Source organism: Miniopterus natalensis, chromosome 16 (assembly GCF_054644295.1).
Source record: "Miniopterus natalensis isolate mMinNat1 chromosome 16, mMinNat1.hap1, whole genome shotgun sequence".
Lineage (NCBI taxonomy): Eukaryota > Metazoa > Chordata > Mammalia > Chiroptera > Miniopteridae > Miniopterus > Miniopterus natalensis.
In genome coordinates this window covers 1,152,230-1,170,285 of record NC_142096.1, presented here as the reverse complement: position 1 = coordinate 1,170,285, position 18,056 = coordinate 1,152,230, and the positions used below count along the sequence as shown (strand labels likewise).

The 18,056-nt window shown below is 55.0% G+C and overlaps 2 protein-coding genes across 5 annotated transcripts; one reads left to right on the top strand and one right to left on the bottom strand.

Moving 5' to 3' along the window:
• The first annotated feature begins 1,378 nt into the window (after nt 1-1,378).
• On the top strand, nt 1,379-11,070 carry E2F5 (E2F transcription factor 5). 3 transcript variants are annotated; one of them, XM_087825249.1, is made up of 8 exons: nt 1,379-1,591; nt 4,126-4,235; nt 5,095-5,256; nt 6,206-6,249; nt 7,277-7,341; nt 8,400-8,664; nt 10,192-10,236; nt 10,320-11,070. In XM_087825249.1, the coding sequence occupies exons 1-8, from the start codon at nt 1,379-1,381 to the stop codon at nt 10,427-10,429; spliced, it is 1,014 nt and encodes a 337-aa protein (XP_087681375.1). In that variant the 3' UTR covers nt 10,430-11,070. The 3 variants fall into 3 exon arrangements, with proteins under 3 accessions (XP_087681375.1, XP_087681376.1, XP_087681377.1); XM_087825250.1 differs by lacking the exon at nt 1,379-1,591 and adding an exon at nt 2,904-3,347; XM_087825251.1 differs by lacking the exon at nt 1,379-1,591 and having other exon boundaries at nt 4,150-4,235; nt 4,479-5,256.
• RBIS (ribosomal biogenesis factor) lies at nt 11,054-14,462 on the bottom strand. Of its 2 annotated transcripts, none has more exons than XM_087825252.1 (4): nt 14,402-14,462; nt 12,150-12,267; nt 11,466-11,582; nt 11,054-11,183 (listed from the first exon to the last, which is right to left on the bottom strand). In XM_087825252.1, the coding sequence occupies exons 2-4, from the start codon at nt 12,261-12,263 to the stop codon at nt 11,112-11,114; spliced, it is 303 nt and encodes a 100-aa protein (XP_087681378.1). In that variant the 5' UTR covers nt 12,264-12,267; nt 14,402-14,462; the 3' UTR covers nt 11,054-11,111. The 2 variants fall into 2 exon arrangements, with proteins under 2 accessions (XP_087681378.1, XP_016054412.2); XM_016198926.2 differs by having other exon boundaries at nt 14,409-14,462.
• Between the last annotated feature and the right edge of the window lie 3,594 nt (nt 14,463-18,056).

The following is an 18,056-nucleotide window of genomic DNA, read 5'->3' as shown; positions in this document are numbered from 1 at the left end:
AGACCGTCCCAAAGGCTGAAAGGAAATGATACCAGATTGTGACTCAAATCCATTGGAAGAAATAAGTATTGGAAACAAGCAAGGGTAAATTTTTATGAGACTAAATATATTTGTCTTCTATTAGAAGACATTATGTAAGGCAGTTACAACACTTGGATTTATAGCATATATGGATATGGTATGTGTGACAAAAATAGTATGAAGTTGGGCGAACGAAAATACAGCTATATTGTAGCTTATTTTAACCAAGTTAGTACTGACGTAAAGAAGAGTGATAAATTAAAATGCATATTGTGATCATAGTTGAAACAGAACAGGTTCCACTTCCAGAATGGAGTGTGAAGAACTGTGCTGACCTGTTTCCCAGCAAAACAATGCTAACGGGCAAAGAGGATATTAAAATACCCATTTAAAGTCTCTGAAAATTGTCCTAAGAGCTTGCAGCAAGTGAAGGCATTTGTTGAACATTTACTAAATCTCTGTTAACAGCAAAAGCCTGAGGCACTGAGGCACGGCCATGTCCCCTCACCTCCCACTCAGCCTCATGGAAATTCCGAGGTGGACGGTTGTGGCCTTGGAGAGGGGTCCCCTCCCCTCAAGCTCCATCAGGCACCTGGGTGGGCAGGCTGACGGCCTTGACCATGAGCTTGAGGAGGCAGCAAGAATCAGTTTACTACAACGGGAGTGAAAGCAAGGGCGTCATCATAATGGGATGGGAGGAACCCCTGGGAGTTGGTGACTGTTGATGGCCTTGGCGCTGATCGTTTCATGGCCTGTACTTAGCCCCCACTCAGTAAGTGTTTTACATGTCAATTGTATCTCAATAAAGTGGTTTAAAAAGAAAAAACTCCTTGGGCAGTGGCATCCACAAGAACAGTGTTAGGTTCAGTTTGACAGAAGAAGGGTGAATCCTGCACTGACAAGGACAAGACGTTGCTGAAAGCAGAGGATGCTCCTGGGCCGGAAGCCTTGATGCTAGATGGCCATTCTCCCCGAGCTTACCTGCTTCAGGCGGTTCCCATGGAAACGCCCGCTAACTTGTTCGCAGAGGTTGCTACGGTGATCCTAAACATCAGATTCGAGGGGCCTAAAGTAGCCAAAACGATGTGGGAAAAGGAAAGCAGTCGGGACGCGCGCGTCCTGATCTCAAACGCGAGAGACGCCGTCACTGAGCACGAGGTGGGCGCGCAGGCCTGGGACCCCGCCGCGCGGAAAGGGCCCGGGTGGCCCGGGGGCGCTGGCCCCGCCCCAGGCCCCGCCCCCAGCGTCTCCAGGCCCCGCCCCCAGTGTCTCCAGGCCCCGCCCCCAGCGCGTCTCCCGGCAACGGCGGCGTCACTTCCGGCCATTTAAACCCGGCGTCGGCGGGGCGCACTCGGGGATGGCGGCGGCCGAGCCCGCGAGCTCGGGGCAGCCGGCGCCGCAGGGCCCGGCGCAGGGCCAGCGGCCGCCCCCCGCGCCCCCGGCGCCGCCGCCGCAGCTCGGGGGCCCGGCGGGCGGGAGCAGCCGGCACGAGAAGAGCCTGGGGCTGCTGACCGCCAAGTTCGTGTCGCTGCTGCAGGAGGCGCAGGACGGCGTGCTGGACCTCAAGGCGGTGAGCGCGGCGGGGCGGGGACGCGGGAGGGGGAGGGGAGGGGGAGGGGCGGCGGGGGGGCGCCCGGCGCGCGCCGCACAAAGGGCCGCGTCCCGGGGGCGCCGCGCCGCGGGCCTGGGGGTTTCCAGGGGCCGCCGCGCGCCCGGGCCCCAAACAAAGACGAGCCCGGCCCGCCCGCTGGGGAGGGTGGCGACCCTCCGGGTCCGCGGGGCGTGACCTCGTGGCCCGGGCGCGGGTCTCCGAGGCGGCTGCGCGGCGCGAGCGGGGCTCTTCGTCCTTCGAAGGCCCGCGTCCTGCGCCCCGCTCCGGCCCCTCGCGCGCCAGCGCGCCCCTGACCCGCACGCGCCCGGGGCCGCAGGGCGCCCGTGAAGCGGGGACCAGGGTGTCAGCGCGCGGGCGACGCCGCGTCTCCGAGGCGGGTTCCCCGCTGGCTCGGCCCCGGCCCGCACCCGGGGGAGCCCAGGGCGCCCGAGCGTGCCCCGCGCCCGGCTTCTCCGCGCGGTCAGCGCGATGCGGGGACGGCCGTGAGCCAGCGCGTCGCGTTTAGAGACCCGCGCGGGGCGGGGCGCGGGGGGCGGGGCGGGGCGTCTCGGGAGCCCGGCGCGGGCGGCGACCCGAGTGCGGGGCGGGAGGCGCTTCCCGAGGACGCGGCTCCGAGGCGGCCCCGGGCTCCCCCCCCCCCCGGCCGCGCCCCGCGGGTCTCAGGCTCCCTCGCGTTTCCGAGGTTGCCCGTGGAGTTGCGCTCTGGGAGCCCCGGGCCGGGGCGCAGCGAGTGGATTTAATGTTTAATCGCAGTTTCCTGAAAGTCAAGGGGACTCTGCAGGGTCGTCGTCTTGGTACGTTAACGATCGTTTACTCCAGCAGTTTGAGCGTCATTTTTTACACATATCTGAAAAAACATCTACCTACTTGTGTTTTTCATTCATTTACATACATATACATGTAAAACCTTATATATCTGAAACAATCTTACGTTGATTGTAAAAATTCAAAGTATAAAAGATGTTTTAAAATATTAAAATAATAAATGTACGAAGTTGAGCTGAAAGCGAGACCCGATGGCCCCTCGCCCAAGCACCGAGGACAGCGCCTGTGGCCTGGTTCTTGGGACACATCCTGGTGCTCGGACCCTGAGCTGTTGGTGGCCGTGAGCGCTGCTGTGTCTGGGCACTTGGACACGGATGGCCCAACAGCCCAGGGCCCTGGGCTCCTTCTCAAGGGGCCTCGTCCAAGGAAAGTGAGAAACGTACCGGCAGCTCCCGTTTCTACAGTTAATTTTGCAGCAGTTTCTACTCAGAAAAACAGCCTCAGGCTCCACAGCAGAAGCCCGGCAGGTAGATGAGCAGTGGGGGGTTGCCGAGCCCAGGCCCGGTCCTACCTAGAACTGTCCTCCCCGGTCTCTGCCACGCCCCATCCCTGAAGACCTGAGAGACAGGCTGGAGTGACTGCGCCTTTGGAGGCACAGCTCATGGGTTCCTGGGGCCGGCGCTGCACTTGCAGGTTCCAGGTGCCTGTGAGGGGCTGTCGGTCACACCTGCTCCCGGGGAAGGAGGGTCCAGCTTGCAACCTGCGGGCTTTGTAGGACCTGGTTTTTTACAGAATCAGGAAAGCAGTGATGTCTCGGGAGGGCTGGCAGCCAGTTCCGGGCAGCTCAGCGCTGCGCACTGGTTTGGATACCATTCCAGCTGTCGTCGGCGAGGACACGAAGTTGTCTTCTCGCGGTTGCCTCGCATCTGAAGAATGTGACTCCACTCAGGTGGGCCGTTGCCCAGTCCACCTGAAAGGGCGCCATGGGACCCCCCTTTCTTTGCATTTTCATTTGTTTTATTAGGGAACAAATGCCAGAAATGTGAGATGTGAGTGGGAACTACTTAGAATTCCTAAATTCAGCCATAACTCGGACGCTTTTGTTTATCTTGTGGAGGGTGAGCAACAGCCTCAGGCTTTTGGACGCTGTCTGCTGTCACCACCTCAGGCTAGAACCGGGCTGCGTGTTGATTTGAGGCCCTGAGTTGGGTTTTCATTGTGAGTTTCAAAATTGCCAAAAGCATATTTCAGGGTTTTACCAGGTGTGTGCCCTTCACAATTTCTCCCCAGGTATGTTGACTCAATTATTTTAAGAATTACCGAGATAGGATTTCTCAGAGTTTCAAAAGGGACTTGAGGCTGTCTTTAGACAAGACTGTTTATGAACAGAGAAATGAGACAGGACGTGAGTGGGTCAGCAGGTCGCAGCCCCGGGATTAGCCTGGGAGGTGACCTGAGGTTTTCTCACTGTTCTTTTATTCCCAGGGGCTTTGTGTCGCAACCGCCTTGTTTTCTTGCCATGTCAGCATCTGCTGGCTTTTAGATGGAATAACGTCTTCCCCAGGGTGTGGGAGCCGCTTTGAACACCCAGCCTTTGTCCCAGCAGCTGCTGGGTCAGAGCTGGGATTGGGCGCCCGTGCTGTGAACTTAATCACCAGCCTTCTGGCTTTAAAATATGAACTGTAATGTGTGCCGTTGCTCTTTGCTTTCCTGCCCTTTTTAACCAGGCTGCAGATACTTTGGCCGTGAGGCAGAAAAGAAGAATTTATGATATCACCAACGTCTTGGAGGGGATCGACCTGATTGAAAAGAAGTCAAAAAACAGCATCCAGTGGAAGTAAGTCAGGAGGCAGCCCCACTCTGGACCCTGCTGTCTCCCCAGTGCCCTGCGGAACCCGCCTCTCCGTCCTCTCTCGAGTCCCGGGTCAGCCCGCGTTCCGCTCACGCCGGCCCCCGTTTCCCTGGACCTGCCTCACGGGCCTCTGCACATCCCCATGTGTCACTCCTGTGTCAGGCCCTTCCCTTGCTCTCTGCTGATTAGTTTACACACTAAAAGTTCACATCATACGCTCTCCTGCAGGTCCTGTTTGGCGGGCGCACGCCCGCACACCGCTGTGTCTTTCATCCCTCCCCCTGTTGGCTGATCAGCTAATACAGACGCCTTGAGAGCGGAAACTGTCTTACACATGGGAGCACGTACTTTATAAATGATAGTTGGTCGGAATGCACGCTGTCTGTTAGCTGTGCTCTGGTTGTGCCTGAATGCGACAGATACTTTCTGTTTTGTGAATTTGTCCCCTTTGGCCTTAGTTGTTATTTCCTTTAGTCAAAATCCCACCCAACTGTTTAAAGGTTATACTTTATTCTTCTTGCATCTCAGTCACCATCTGAGGTACCTAAGTGAGACTGTTTGGCTGTGATATCTTTTTGGCACACCTGTCACCAGCCTGACCTTCCAGATGACAGAAACCACTCTGAAACGTGCTGAGAGGTTTTGTAATTTCATTGTTCTTGCCAAAAAATATTCTAAGCAATCATGTTCAGAGGTGTGGTGATTAAGTTTTTTAACCCTTGATTTTTAGATGAGTGTAAAGATGTTTCTTTTGAACCCATTGCTCCTTAAGTCAGTGTTAGTACTATAAACATCAGGTGCTGTCGACCTGGGTCTGACGGGGGTTCATTCTCCCCGTGTTTAGGGGGGTGGGCGCCGGGTGCAACACTAAGGAAGTCCTGGAGAGGCTGAGAGACCTCAAAGCCGAGATTGAGGACCTGGACCTGAAGGAGAAGGAACTGGATCAGCAGAAGTCGTGGCTGCAGCAGAGCATCAGGAACGTGATGGACGACTCCAGCAACAGCAGATATCCTTTACCTTTCAGGGTTCCACCCCAGGTCCGGCTGGGAGGGTGGGTTACAGGTGCAGGTCCAGCTGGGAGGGTGGGTTACAGGTGCAGGTCCGGCTGGGAGGGTGGGTTACAGGTACAGGTCCAGCTGGGAGGGTGGGTTACAGGTGCAGGTCCGGCTGGGAGGGTGGGTTACAGGTGCAGGTCCGGCTGGGAGGGTGGGTTACAGGTGCAGGTCCGGCTGGGAGGGTGGGTTCCGCGGGCACATCTGTGGGATGTTTTGACTTCATCGGTCTCCCGCCCTCGTGAGCTTCTGACCGAGCTGCACAGCTGGTTTCATGCCCCGTCCTCACAAGCCCATGACCTCACTCATTATTTTCTCTCTGGTCAGGGCGCCTTAAGTGTGATAACGGGTGTGTTTCAAGCAGTGCCCTGTGGAGTCCTGAGATTCAGAGCCCACTGAACACATTGTATGCGGGAAACGTATTTATACGTTTTACGTTGACTGGTAGTAGAGCACTCGATAAAAACTACCGGCAAACAATGTGTGAACTGGCTGACCTTGGACTTGGCTGCGCTGCTTTCCGAGGTTCTAGCCACTCCTAGGTCCCCAAAGCGCGGCCTAGGAAGTTTCTGGCTGTGGCGGCTCCGTGGCTGTGGAGTCCTCTTCCCCATCAGTGCTCCCTGCCCACCCCAGAGTCTGGCTCCGTGAGGAATGGGTTTCCATCTGTCCCCCAAGGGTCCGCAGGTGTCACAGACATCAGAGCGCAGGACAGACCCTCCTTGGGGGACCTCAGCTTGCTTGTCTCTGCTTTTTCAGACTGAGGACCTCGGTTCTCTCTCCTCTGACCGTGTGTGGCAGCCCCACAAGCGTTCGTCGTTTGGTTTTTTTAGGCCTCAGGTTTATTATCTTAATGGAAATGCCTGGACCTTGATACACACGTGTCCCTTAACTCCCTTGACGTACGTTCTCCTACGTGACCCACGAGGATGTCTGCAACTGCTTCAGTGGTGAGTACGTGCCTCCTCGGATCACCCGTGTGCTGCGGAAACTCAGAGTCCGTGCTTCCCAGGTCACTCTCAGGAGTGGGCACCTCGTCTCGCTCCGCAGTGCGCTGGGTCCAGAGCCACTCACGTTTCTGTTCCCGTGGCAGTGACCGCTTCTCACAGCTCACGTCACTGTCTGCGTTACTGTCAGCGAACTGGGTGGTGGTGCTCAGTCTGAGTGGGGTAGAGCAGGTCTCAGTCACAGGCTCACAGTCGGGTGGACCTGAACGGTGCTTGTCGCTCTGTCTGCAAAGCTGCAGCGAGTGTGCTGGTCACAGACGGAATGAGAGAAAATAGGATCCATTTGTAACCAGGAGAAGTGTTCCTACCCCCAGCCCACCCGCCTGTGTTCTCCCCAGAAATGACCACATAGTGATGAGTAACTGACGGGATGGGCTGTGTGCTGTAGTCACAGCCAACACAAGTAATGAAACTGTGCGCACACGTGTTGTTTAATCACGCCTGTCACAAGTACAGCCTGTCACTGACCCTCCAGGAGGGTATGTGGCTATTTCCCAACTTGGCCACCACGGGGGAGGTCTCAGTCTTTCCTGGAGACGGGAATGTGGCTGCACAAGTGAGCTCACTTCAGCTCCAGAGTTCAGTGTGTCACCCCTCATCTCTAGTGTCCCCAGTCACTTAAATCGTTTAGATATTTCAAGTAGACAGTGTGAGTTAGTTGAAGTTAAAAGGTTTCCAGAGTCTCAGACTTCACAGGAGACCGAGTGAAAGCAGGTTGGCTTGAGCTGAGCTTGCTCGTGAGAACAGCAGATCCAACACTGAGTGTTGCCCTGTCCTGAGGCCTGGTGCATCCGTGACCTCATCAGCACAGCCCCTGCAGGGAGTCACGTCCCCACTCTACAGAAGGAAGAGCCCAGTCCTCGCCCAGCCCGGGATTCCAGCCCAAGCCTCCTGTCTCCAGGGCCCACCTGCTTTCCGCTCTATTCCTGGACCCATAGTATTTCAAAATCTTTCGGTCTTTTTTTGACAGGCGACACACTGTTGGCCATCCAGGCACCTTCTGGCACGCAGCTGGAGGTCCCTATTCCGGAGATGGTACGTGGGGACTTGTTAGAGTGGCCCTGCCGGCTCGGGAGGCACAGATGTGTCTCCTTTCACCAAATAGGAGCTAACTGAACACTCTCAGGCTGTCTCTCTGAGGGTACTGATACTGAACTTGACCTCTTCAGTACTTTGGTAAAAGCGTAGGCGTGACTGAATGAATTATGTAACATTTCATTTTTTAATTTTATGAGTTATGGTATATTCAAAATCTTTTTTGTCAGTTTATTGTGTTCATTAGATTCCACATATAAGTGAGACAGTCAATAACCCTAAAGTGTCAGACTGTATCTGCAACCGACGCATCAGTCCTGACGGAGGACACAGTTCAGTTTAAATATCAACAATAATATATTGCTTTAAATTGGGTCTTTTAAAAAACATTTTCTGGCTTATTGAATCAAATATATGTATTGGCTTGGTGCTGTGTATAAGTTTCATGACTTTAGTTTTGGATTCAGAGCTCCTTAAACAAACGGATTTAAAAGCTGTACCAACCAGAGAAGGGGGGGCAAAAGGCGGTCACTGTCATCCACTCCCTGCCCCTGGCCACCCTAGAGGTGTGTCTGTCGGTGGTTATGTGATTGGATCCTGCAGCCTCGGGGTGCAGATAACCTTTGCAGTGCAGGGACGGTAGGCCTGGCTCAGTAGGAAAAATCGTGGTTTTGTGCTCAGTGCATGGAGAAAAGAGCCTGGCTTGTGAAGTGGGTGCCATGTAAGACACCTGCTGGGACGGGCACATCGGCGGGGCCTGTGCCCGGGAGGGCTCCCCACATGCAGAACATGGGGAGCGACAGTGACGTTAATACTAAAATGGAGGGTTCACAGAATTCTACAGCTGAGAGTCTTTGATGCTGTTTTTGAGAAGAGTTTACTTTCAGGAGTGGGGGGCTGAGAGCCTCCGTATCTAGTTCCACTTGTGGTCTCCACCCTGTGTCTCCACCTGCTTACTGCCTCTACTTTGTTGAGTGGTTTAGTTAGCCCCTAGCAACTTTCTCTCATTTTTAATGCTAATAGTTACTCATTTGTTTATCCCCAAAAACAACTTCAAGGGTCAGAACGGACAGAAGAAATACCAGATCAACCTGAAGAGTCACTCGGGCCCCATCCATGTGCTGCTGATCAATAAAGAGTCCAGTTCGTCTCAGCCCGTGGTTTTTCCTGTCCCCCCACCCGATGACCTCACGCAGCCCTCTCAGCCCTCGACGCCCCAGACTCCGCACAAGCCCAGCCCGGCCCCTCCGAGCCCCCCCGGGCAGCCCGCCTCCGAGAGAAGCCTGGGCCTCCAGCACTTGCCGACCACAGACTTGGCTGCAGGTGGGCCCAGAGCTTTTCTGAATTTGTCAGTTGTCGCGTGACTCTATTGGCTGATTCAGGAGGAAATAGGAAGCTTAGTTTAATCAGCATAAGTGATGTAGTGCCTCTGGGTCCAGCACAGGGACAGGTTTATGAGGGAAATTGAAAACAGGTCCTTTCTCTTTATATTATCAATGTTTGCTTGTAGTTATATGTATCATCACATAAGTAGTTACATTACACGGATTTGTTTCTTAAGGTATATATTTTACACACGATCTAGTTGTATTTTCAGAAACGTGCCGCGGGGTAGTCTGTCACGTGGTGAAACTAGAGCGGGGAACACTCAGCAAGGGAAGGGTGTTCAACGGGCCCAAAGTGCTGTTGTCCTTAGGGTTCCACTGCCCCCGTCGCTGTGTCACGCGCCTGCTTCTCCTGGTATCTCGGGGACAGGTGACTGACGCGCTGTCAGCGCCTTGGAGGACAGTCGGGCTCTAGGCTGCGGCTGCTGCCTCCCTCCCCTTGCCGGTCCTCAGGGGTCCTCACTGCGTGTCTGGAAGGCACCGCTGCTCAGGGGACGGCCCCGCCCTTCTGGAGGCGGTGCTTTGGGTCGTTCGAGCTGCTCGCTGCGCACCACCCGGTGGCTTCAGCGCATTCGCTCAGACCTTCGGAGCTTGTCCCGAGAAGTGGCCCGAGTCCCTGCCCGGGCTGCTCGAAAGGTCTGGATGTCACTCGGGCTCGTGTCCCGCCCCTCCCTCCTGTGCTCCCTGTGTTTCTCCCCTTAGGCCACCAGATGCCTGACAGAAAGTCTGGTCCTTAAAAAGCCTGTCCCCCGAGTGTAGCCTAATGGGGTGAAGAAAGCAGGGAAGCTCCGTGAGCGTCAACTCAGTACATTGGCTTCCACTAGGCACTAAAAAATTCTGAGCTGTTAGTTTCTGTGTATGATTTTGTATCTGGAAATAGTAAGGAAGGTAATTTGGGGCCCGATTGAAAAAGGTCATGACCATGAGACTGCGTGAGGATAAGTGGGTAGCCAGGGAGGGTCTGTGACCAGGGGGTGGCCCCTGGGGGACTGCACGTGCTGAGCCTGGGGACGTGCCTGGGAGAAGAAGCCTGGGAGGCCAAGGGCAGGGCAGTTGTGCAGCCCTGAGAACGTTAAGGCCACAGTAGGGTGGTGACTGAGCACAGAAAGAGAAATGACAAATGCGATAAAACGTTTAGGCAAAATAAGTAGTCTGATGTGTGAGATGTGGAGGGAGCGAAAGTGAGGACCTTTCAAGGCCGGGTGACGGGAATCGCAGTACCGCCCACTAAAACCAGGAGTCGTTTCGGGAGGAAGACGAGGTTTGGGCCACAGAGTTTGGAAGTTTAGACACAGCCAGCAGGTGCGAGTGACAATCTTTCCCTGACGTCTGGTACTTCCCTTTGCTCTGTGAATCAAGCGGCTGATGTTTAGCTGGAACCGTTTAGTCGATGCCGTGCTGAAATGCCACTGCCTTCGCGGTACAGAAACATCACAGAGCTTGACCACGTTTCTCTCCCCAGCAGGATCTATCACTGGAGATATCATTGACGAGCTGATGTCCTCTGACGGTAAGCAGTGTGAGGGTGGGCGCCTGTGTGTTGTGTGAAGCGTCACGGCCTGATGTTAACCTTAAGCCTCTGCTTTCCTGCAGTGTTCCCCCTCCTGCGGCTCTCCCCCACCCCCGCGGACGACTACAACTTTAACCTAGATGACAATGAAGGAGTGTGTGACCTGTTTGATGTCCAGATACTAAATTATTAGATTCCATGGACACTTGGGGCTGCTATCTACCTCTAACTGTATCTCTGTAGGCTTGCTAATAACCTGAGTATTTATAATGAACGTAACGCCTGCCTAGTCTCTGATTCTGAAGTCTTCTTCCCTAATACCTTCTCTCTGGCTTCACAAAACCTCCACCTAAAAACAAAGGGCTCCCACTGCTGCAGGGAAAGTGACTTAATAGCCACCACACCCCACCCTTGGGTAACTGCTTCCTGGGACTTCGGCTGTTCTTCCAGTTCTCACCCCTTTGGTTTTTACTCTCATGAGAGGAAAGTTAAAAGTAGGCTTAAGGTCACCAAAAACAAAAATGGCCAAGGGCTCATTATTTGTGTTCCGCTTTTACTGCCATGAAACTGTCCGATTTCTGAGCTCCCGTCCGGACAGACAGTCACTGCCACGTGTGGAGCGAAGGGGGTGAGCAAGGCCGGGCCCTGTTCCCGGGAACAGAGTGTGTGAAGTGCCTTCTGGTTCAGCACTTTAAGTCATCACATTTGGTTGACTTCTGACATTCCTCTTTCCTAGGCTACAGGAAAGGTCTGTTTATGTAGTTTGTTTTTAAAATGTGCCAATGCCTGTACATTAACAAGATTTTTAAAAATAAAGTTGTATTAAACGTTTAATTTATTGGTTTTGGGGGGAATCTGATGCATTACCAGGTGCATTACAACTGAGCCATTAACCTCGTAGCTTCGTCCACACTCGCTGGTCTGTTTTCCTGACACTGCTGAGGAACCTGGAGGGAGGAAAGTATTTTATGTGGTTAAAAATTTAGATAACAATAGTGCACAAAAATGACACACATAGTCTATTACCCAACTTAATTTCTTCTAGTTGTACCTTTAGAAACAGGATAAAATCTCATGTTCACAGTCAACATTTACGAATATGCTACACATACTGCACAGCCAGGTACACGGAGCCAAGTGCTAAAAACCACATTTGACTGACAGGCTATGGAAGTTGGGGCTTAATTTATTAGCCTTCAGTTTACTAAGAGGAAATAACCTCCACGCACCCGCTGTTTCGGCAGAGGTTCCAGGCAGAGGCCTCTGGAGAAGTGTGCAAGCTCCTTCTGTATGTCCACAAAAGCGTCATTCATCCTCTTAACCTTCTCATCATTCACAATGTTGATCTTTTAAAGAGGAAAAAGAACATTAGTCCATGATTTCATAACCACTAAGGATAAAATATACTCAACCTTAATTTAACCTTATTAAACCTCAACTCTTAACAAAACAACTGTACCCATTTGTGGGGATGCTTCACATTAAAACAGTCTTATTGGGAATTTTAGACAATAGACAAAAGGTTCTGTTTTAAAAATCCAGCCAGCGTGGCTCAGGGGTTGAGCGTTGACCACTGGTCAACAGTTCAGTGCCCCGTCCGGGCACATGCCCAGGTTGCGGGCTCTGTACCCAGTAGGGGGTGTGCAGGAGGCAGCCGATCAATGACTCTCATTGATGTTTCTCTCCCTCTCCCTTCCTCTCGGAAATCAATAAAGACATCTTTTTTTTTAATGAGAATTTTTTTCTACATTTGGATTTAAGAGATATTAGTCTCCATTTTTTAAAAGAAATGTTGAAAATCCTCTTGCCCTGTAGGAAAAGCTAAGAAGCTGTTTTAAATAAAAGCATTCGGCTTCTCAGTAGTTCTACCATCATGCTTTGCTTGTATACCACGAAGTCGGGGTGCTTAATACCTTCTTAAGATTTGTGGTAACTGGTTTTGCTTTACTTTTGCTCTTGAAGTTTTTTTGGCTGGCAATGTGGAATATGTTCCTGGGCTTCTGCCCTTTTCGTTTGTTCTTGGCCATTGTCCTAGAAAAGAAAGAAAAGGAGCTCGATGAAGCTGCCCACATTTATGACGGTAAATCAGTCAAGTTTTTAGAGCACAGGGACCAGTTAACTCTAATAAATTCCATCTTACTGCTGACTTTTTTAAGCTGCTGCATGTATTTATTTCCATGTCTTCTGCCTCCTTTCGATTTCCTGCTGTTGGAGTGCAGGGTAGGTATCTAATCCTCTGCATCTCCAGCACCTGGCCCATAGGAGGCTCCACACTCCCTTCTGCTGCTTGAATCACTAATATGGACACAACTGCTCTTTCAGCTCCCTGCAGCACCCCACCACGTTAACCATCACCGCCCATCCTGCCGGTTCACATGCCGCTGTGCCACTCTGGTGCCCAGATCCTAGGACTGCCTCCTGTCCATTCCTGTCCACTTGCCCCATGTCCTCTCCTATGCACCCCTCCCCCAAATCAGACCTTAATCCTGCACTTCCTACCTCCCCCCCTTAAATTACTTTCACGACTTTCATATCACCTTTCATATGGCTCTTGCCTTGAAACTTCAGATATTCATTCTATAGCTAAATGCACACTAAGCCTGTGAGTTCTGACACCTCTCTCCAGTCTGTCTTTAACCATGCACGTGAGGAACAATTTTTAAAATATTAACAGTTAAGATTTATTGAGCCCGGCCAGCATGGCTCAGTGGTTGAGCATTGACCTAGGATCCAGGAGATGGAGGTTTGCTCAGGGTCAGGGCATATGGCCTGGTTGTGGGTTTGATCTCCAGTGGGGGCGTGCAGGAGGCAGCTGATCAATGACTCTCATCATTGACGTTTCTCTCCCCCTCCCTTCCTCTCTGAAATCAATAAAGATACATTAAAAAATTTATTGAGCTTTTACTACGTGTACAAGTACTATGCTTATGTTTTATGTGCTTTGACTAATTTGCTCCTCACAACGCTTTGTGGGAGGTACTACTTAACCCCATTTTACAGATTTAAGAAGAAAAACTGACGCGAAGGGAAGTCAACAATGCCCATTGTCACAGGGGCAGTAATCGGGATGCCAGGATTCAGAGCCAGATCCAGCCGTGGGTAGGCCTCTCCTGCGCAGGGTGGGGCAAAAGTAGATTCACAGTTGTGAGTACTCGAAACACAGCTGATTCTTGTATTATTGTTTTTAATTATTGTATTTTTCCACACAGACAACTGTAAACCTACGTTAGCCCAACCCTGTACACACAAAAGTGCAATTCAAAGATATGACGTAATATTCCTGGGTTACTGCTGCAGTCCCCGGTCTACTGGGTCAGACGTGGGCGGGGCAGACGCCTGTGGACCAAATCGGGGGGCACCTGCTGTGAGTCCAGTTTCACTAGAACGCGGCTCTGGCCGGTCCATTACGCGCTGTCTCGCGGGTGCCCCCTGCACAGCTGTGGCCCCGGAGCCTGAGTGTCCACTCCCCGGCCCTTTGCAGGAAGATTCCCCGCCCGCGCCCGGGCCCCGCGCCCGCGTCTGCCCCGCGCGGTCCGTGGAACGGACGCTCCACTGTCTCCCGGGCACAGGCGCAACCTGCTCGGTCCCTCGCTGGAGCCGGGCCCCGCACCCCGTCACTCCCGTGTCGCTGGAGCCGGGCCCCGCATCCCTGTCACTCCCGTGTCGCTGGAGCCGGGCCCCGCACCCCCGTCACTCCCGTGTCGCTGGAGCCGGGCCCCGCACCCCTGTCACGCCCCTGCTGCCCCTCCCTCCGCCCGCACCACCCGCGTCACACCCCGCGCCCCTCTTGGCCCCGACAGTGCCCCCGACGCGGCAGGAGAGGCGTTGCTGCGGCAGCGGCGCACCCAGTGGCCCCCACGGTGAACGACCCGCCCTCCAGCCGCAGCCCAGGCCGACGCCGCGCTCCCGGTCAGGGCCGCACGCGGGGAGCGGCGACAGGTGCCGTCACCCGCAGGTTCCCGGGGAAGGGGCGACCCTCGCTGCGGGGACACGGCACGCCCCTGACCACCACGTGGGAACCATGACAACACGCGGCCCGAAGCCGCTCCCGGCCTAGGGCAGAGGCCACCAGCCGGACCCGGGGCGCAGCGCCGCGAGCCCCGCCCGCCCCGCCCCGCCCCGCCCCGGCCCGGCCCGGCCGCGAAACTGCCCCCCAACCCCTCACCTCTCACCTCCGACACCCTCGCCGCAGCTCTGGCGCCGGGTGACGCCACGAGCACGCGCAGGATCCAGGAAGGGACGGGCGGGGGAAGCAGCCAATTAAACTTCCTCTCCTAGGTCGTGGTTCCGCCCACCGAGGGAGCCCCGCCCACAAAGCGAAGTCCTATTCGTGACTCGGCCTGAAGACGGAGACAAGTCCCGCCCACCAACTGTAGCCCCCCCAACACCTTGAGCGGTGGTACCCGAAACAAAACCCCGCCCAGCGAACGTAATGGACGTAGTTCCGCCCGTGAGCAGGTTCCTGCCCCCTAACGTAGTCCCGCCCACAGAGCCTGCTCTCGCTTCCGGGCACTGTAACGCCCCGCCCACAGAGCGAAGCCCCGCCCTCCGCGGGAAGTCCCGCCCCCACCGTCCCAGGACTTCGCGGGGTTGCGCGTTAGAAACGCCGCTCATCGCGGAGCGGGGACGACGCCACCTTGCGGCCCAGGAGGGGGCGCCCGCGCGCTGGGCGGTGTCTACGCGCGCGGAGGCCGTGTGCTCCCCCGGTGTTTCCTCGCTTCCCCGCCGCGCGTGGAGGGGCGGGGCGCAGGGCCGCGGGAAGACGTTGTCTCAGAAGTGCCGGGGGCTTCGGAGACGCGGAGGGCGCCCGGCAGGGAAGGGAAGTGACTCCCTTTCGCTGTGCCCCCCGCCTCCTCTGCAACTCAGGTGCCCCACGAGCTGTGTGCCTGCCCGTCCGCAGTCGCCCCCGCGCCCTGCCGGGTCCCCACGCCGCCACCCCCGTCCCTCACGCAGGGTTCCGCGTTCCCGGTGCACGGGAGCCACGACGGAACCTTGGCTCAGTCGCCTAAAGCGCCCCCGCGTGGGAGGAGCCGGGGCAGCAGCCGTCGCGTCCTCGGGGAGCAGACACCGAGAGGGGCGCCTTCCGTCCCTGCTCCCTGAAGCCACGGGCGCCCCACGGAGCCGTTTTCAACGTGGGGAGGCAGGTTTTTATCCAGAGTGACCTCCTGGCCCGGTGCCTAGAAGTCCCAAACCTGAGCTTACGGGAAGAGCCCAAGGTCGGGAGCGGCCCGGGGCGTGTCACAAGGGCCATAAAACCAGGCCGAGCGCGCCAGGGCCTTCCGCGTTTTTTTCGGGGCGCTCGGTGGAAACGCGAGCGGGGGTGTGGAGGGACGGGAACCGCGACGCAGGCGGCAGGTGCGCCGGGCAGACCGCGCGCCCCCGAGCGGGACCCGGCGCTCGGACGCGCTACATTGTTTCAAGAAGCGGGCGAAAGGTCACCGCGCCGCGTCCTGGGGGGTTCAGCGGCGGAGCCCGCGCGCTGTGTGCGGCTCAGCAGCGAGTCTGTTTTTCGGCTGAACCTGCGGTGCCCGCGCGGACCGAGGCCCACACTTTGTGACCCTCTTCTCCGGGTCGTTCGGAAAACCCCGCGGGGCTGAAATGTTGCTGAGAGTTGCACGGGTGACCGACTGTGCTAAAGACAACCAAAGACCCAAACGCGTGGCTCCTTAAACTCTTATCCTTTTTTTCTCCTTCTGGGTTAGAACAGCCGTGAAAAGCCCTTGTAGAAACTTGGGACACGGAGAAGAGCATGAAGCGCACCCCCGCAGCGGCCGGGTGCCCGTCTGGCTCCCCAGCATCTCTGTCTCGCCTGAAGGCTGGTCCCCTGCCTTAGCCTCCAGGCAGCCCTGCTGACGTGGTGATGGGATCACCCCCTTCCTGGGCTGCAAACTCCTGATGTTCCCACATCACCCAGAATAAAGGCAGAGGCTGACTGGGGCCTGGCCCTCTCTGTGGCCCCGCTGGCCCCCACCCCACTGCTTCCTCACTGTCCTGGAGCCCTGGCCCCTAACTGTCTGCAAGGCGCCCCCCTCACCTCTCAGCTCTGATTTCTAAGGGCCTCTTCTCAGAGAGGGCTTCCTGCCACCGCTGTGCAGTCGGGGGCCTTCCCACCCCCACCCCGTCTCTGCTGTGCCATTGTCACCATATACTACGGATCGTTTATTTTGCTTGTTCTCTGTCTTCTCTACGAAGGCAGAGCTTTTTATCGGGTTTTGTTTGATGCCGTCTTTGTTTCCCAAAGCATCACAAATCACCCCAAAATTTAGTTGCTCAAAACTAGAGCCGTCGTTTCTTATCTGAGGATTTCCGTGGGGGTGGACTTTGAGAGGGGCTTGGCTGGGCGGGTCTGACTCAGGTCTTTCATGAGGTTTCCTCGAGGTTTCGGCTGGGGCTGGGGATCCGCTTGCCAAGCACGTTGATCACAGGCGGCAGCTGGTGCTGGCTGTGGCCAGGTGCCCCGAATCCTCTGCAGGAGGGCCTGTCTGCAGGGCTGAGTGTCCCCCTGACTTGGAAGCTGACGGCCCCCAGACGGAGGTATCCGAGAGAGAAAGGGAGACACTGCGGTGCCTCTGGTGACTTGGACCCAAGTCACAGTGTTGCTTTGCCAGCCCCATTCAGTGCAGAAGGAGGCGCCGGGAGAGGCTGGCTAGGCAGCTGCTCCGTGCCCCAAACAGTGCCAGCACCTACAGGGAACCCCACAAGTATTTTTGGACAATGAATAGATTCTGCCACTCAGACTTTTAAAAATATATTTCTTTGCAGACTTTTTATCTAAGCAAGTACACTAGGCTGTTCCTTTAAAAATCAGAGTATCTCCCTAGATAAAAATCTATAATCTGTAAATGTAAACATGCACAATTGTTAACTACATTTCTTAATGTAATATTTAATGTCTTTCTAAAATGACAGCTTTTGGATATACGAAGTTATTTCCACTCTCTCCTTATCTTTAGCATTTCTGCTTCTAGCTGTTTTTCTGTTGTGAATACACCGTGATGACCATCCTTTTACATAAAGCTTTGAGGGCACCCCCGGAGGTTTTCTCGGGGAGCTTGCCTAGGAATAAGACCGAAGGTTGTGAGCACTTATCACACAGCGATAGACTGACATTGGCTGATTTACTGCAAGCCAAGGGGCTATTAAGTAAGTTGTGTGACCGCTGGGTTGTTTCGGCCTAAACCATCAGAACTTTCGACATTGATCTGATAGCTATACAACTTCCTTTTAAATAATCTTGGCTCTGTTTCCTTTTCATGCTTCTGCAACATGCTCAGATGAGATAGGAAACACCCAAAATAGGGCGTGGGTACATTATTAGGACACTTCACGGAGGACACCCGAGGACAGAAGTGCAGATTGTGGAGCTGTAGGAACATGCTCTTGTCTGACAGTGTCTGCCTCCAGTTCCTGAAGCAGGGAAACTGAGGTGACTGGGGCTGGATTTGCTCAAGAACCCCCCTCCCTCTCCCCGCGGCCTGAAGCCTGGGTCGTTGAGCAAGTCCTTCAGCCTGGGGCCCCTTGCAATCTCCCTGGAGATCTCTCCTGGGCAGCTTGCGAGCTGCACCCCCCACCGCAGGGTGACCTCAGGAATGGGAGGTAAAGAAATCAAAACTCCATATAATCAGCCCCATAAAATCAACTCTCCACAGATAGCCAGTGATAAGACATTCCTGCGGTTAATAAGGCCCAGCTGCCAAATCAGCTGGGGGGAGCACCTTGGACTTGGGACTGCAGGCTGGGGCCCTGTCCCACCTGGGCTGGCCTCTCTGGGTAACAGGAGTCCTGCTCCTGGCTTCCCTGCTGGGCAGAGTCAGAAGGAA

Bases quoted from the DNA above. Each gene is read 5' to 3' on its own strand.
- E2F5 (XM_087825249.1), top strand. From the start codon at position 1,379: ATGGCGGCGGCCGAGCCCGCGAGCTCGGGGCAGCCGGCGCCGCAGGGC. The intron at 4,236-5,094 runs GTAAGTCAGGAG...CCCCGTGTTTAG, and splicing joins AAAAACAGCATCCAGTGGAA to GGGGGTGGGCGCCGGGTGCA. The intron at 6,250-7,276 runs GTGAGTACGTGC...TTTTTTTGACAG, and splicing joins TGTCTGCAACTGCTTCAGTG to GCGACACACTGTTGGCCATC.
- RBIS (XM_087825252.1), bottom strand. From the start codon at position 12,263: ATGGCCAAGAACAAACGAAAAGGGCAGAAGCCCAGGAACATATTCCAC. The intron at 11,583-12,149 runs GTATTAAGCACC...CCTCTTTAAAAG, and splicing joins TTACCACAAATCTTAAGAAG to ATCAACATTGTGAATGATGA. The intron at 11,184-11,465 runs GTGCGTGGAGGT...TCCTCCCTCCAG, and splicing joins AACCTCTGCCGAAACAGCGG to GTTCCTCAGCAGTGTCAGGA.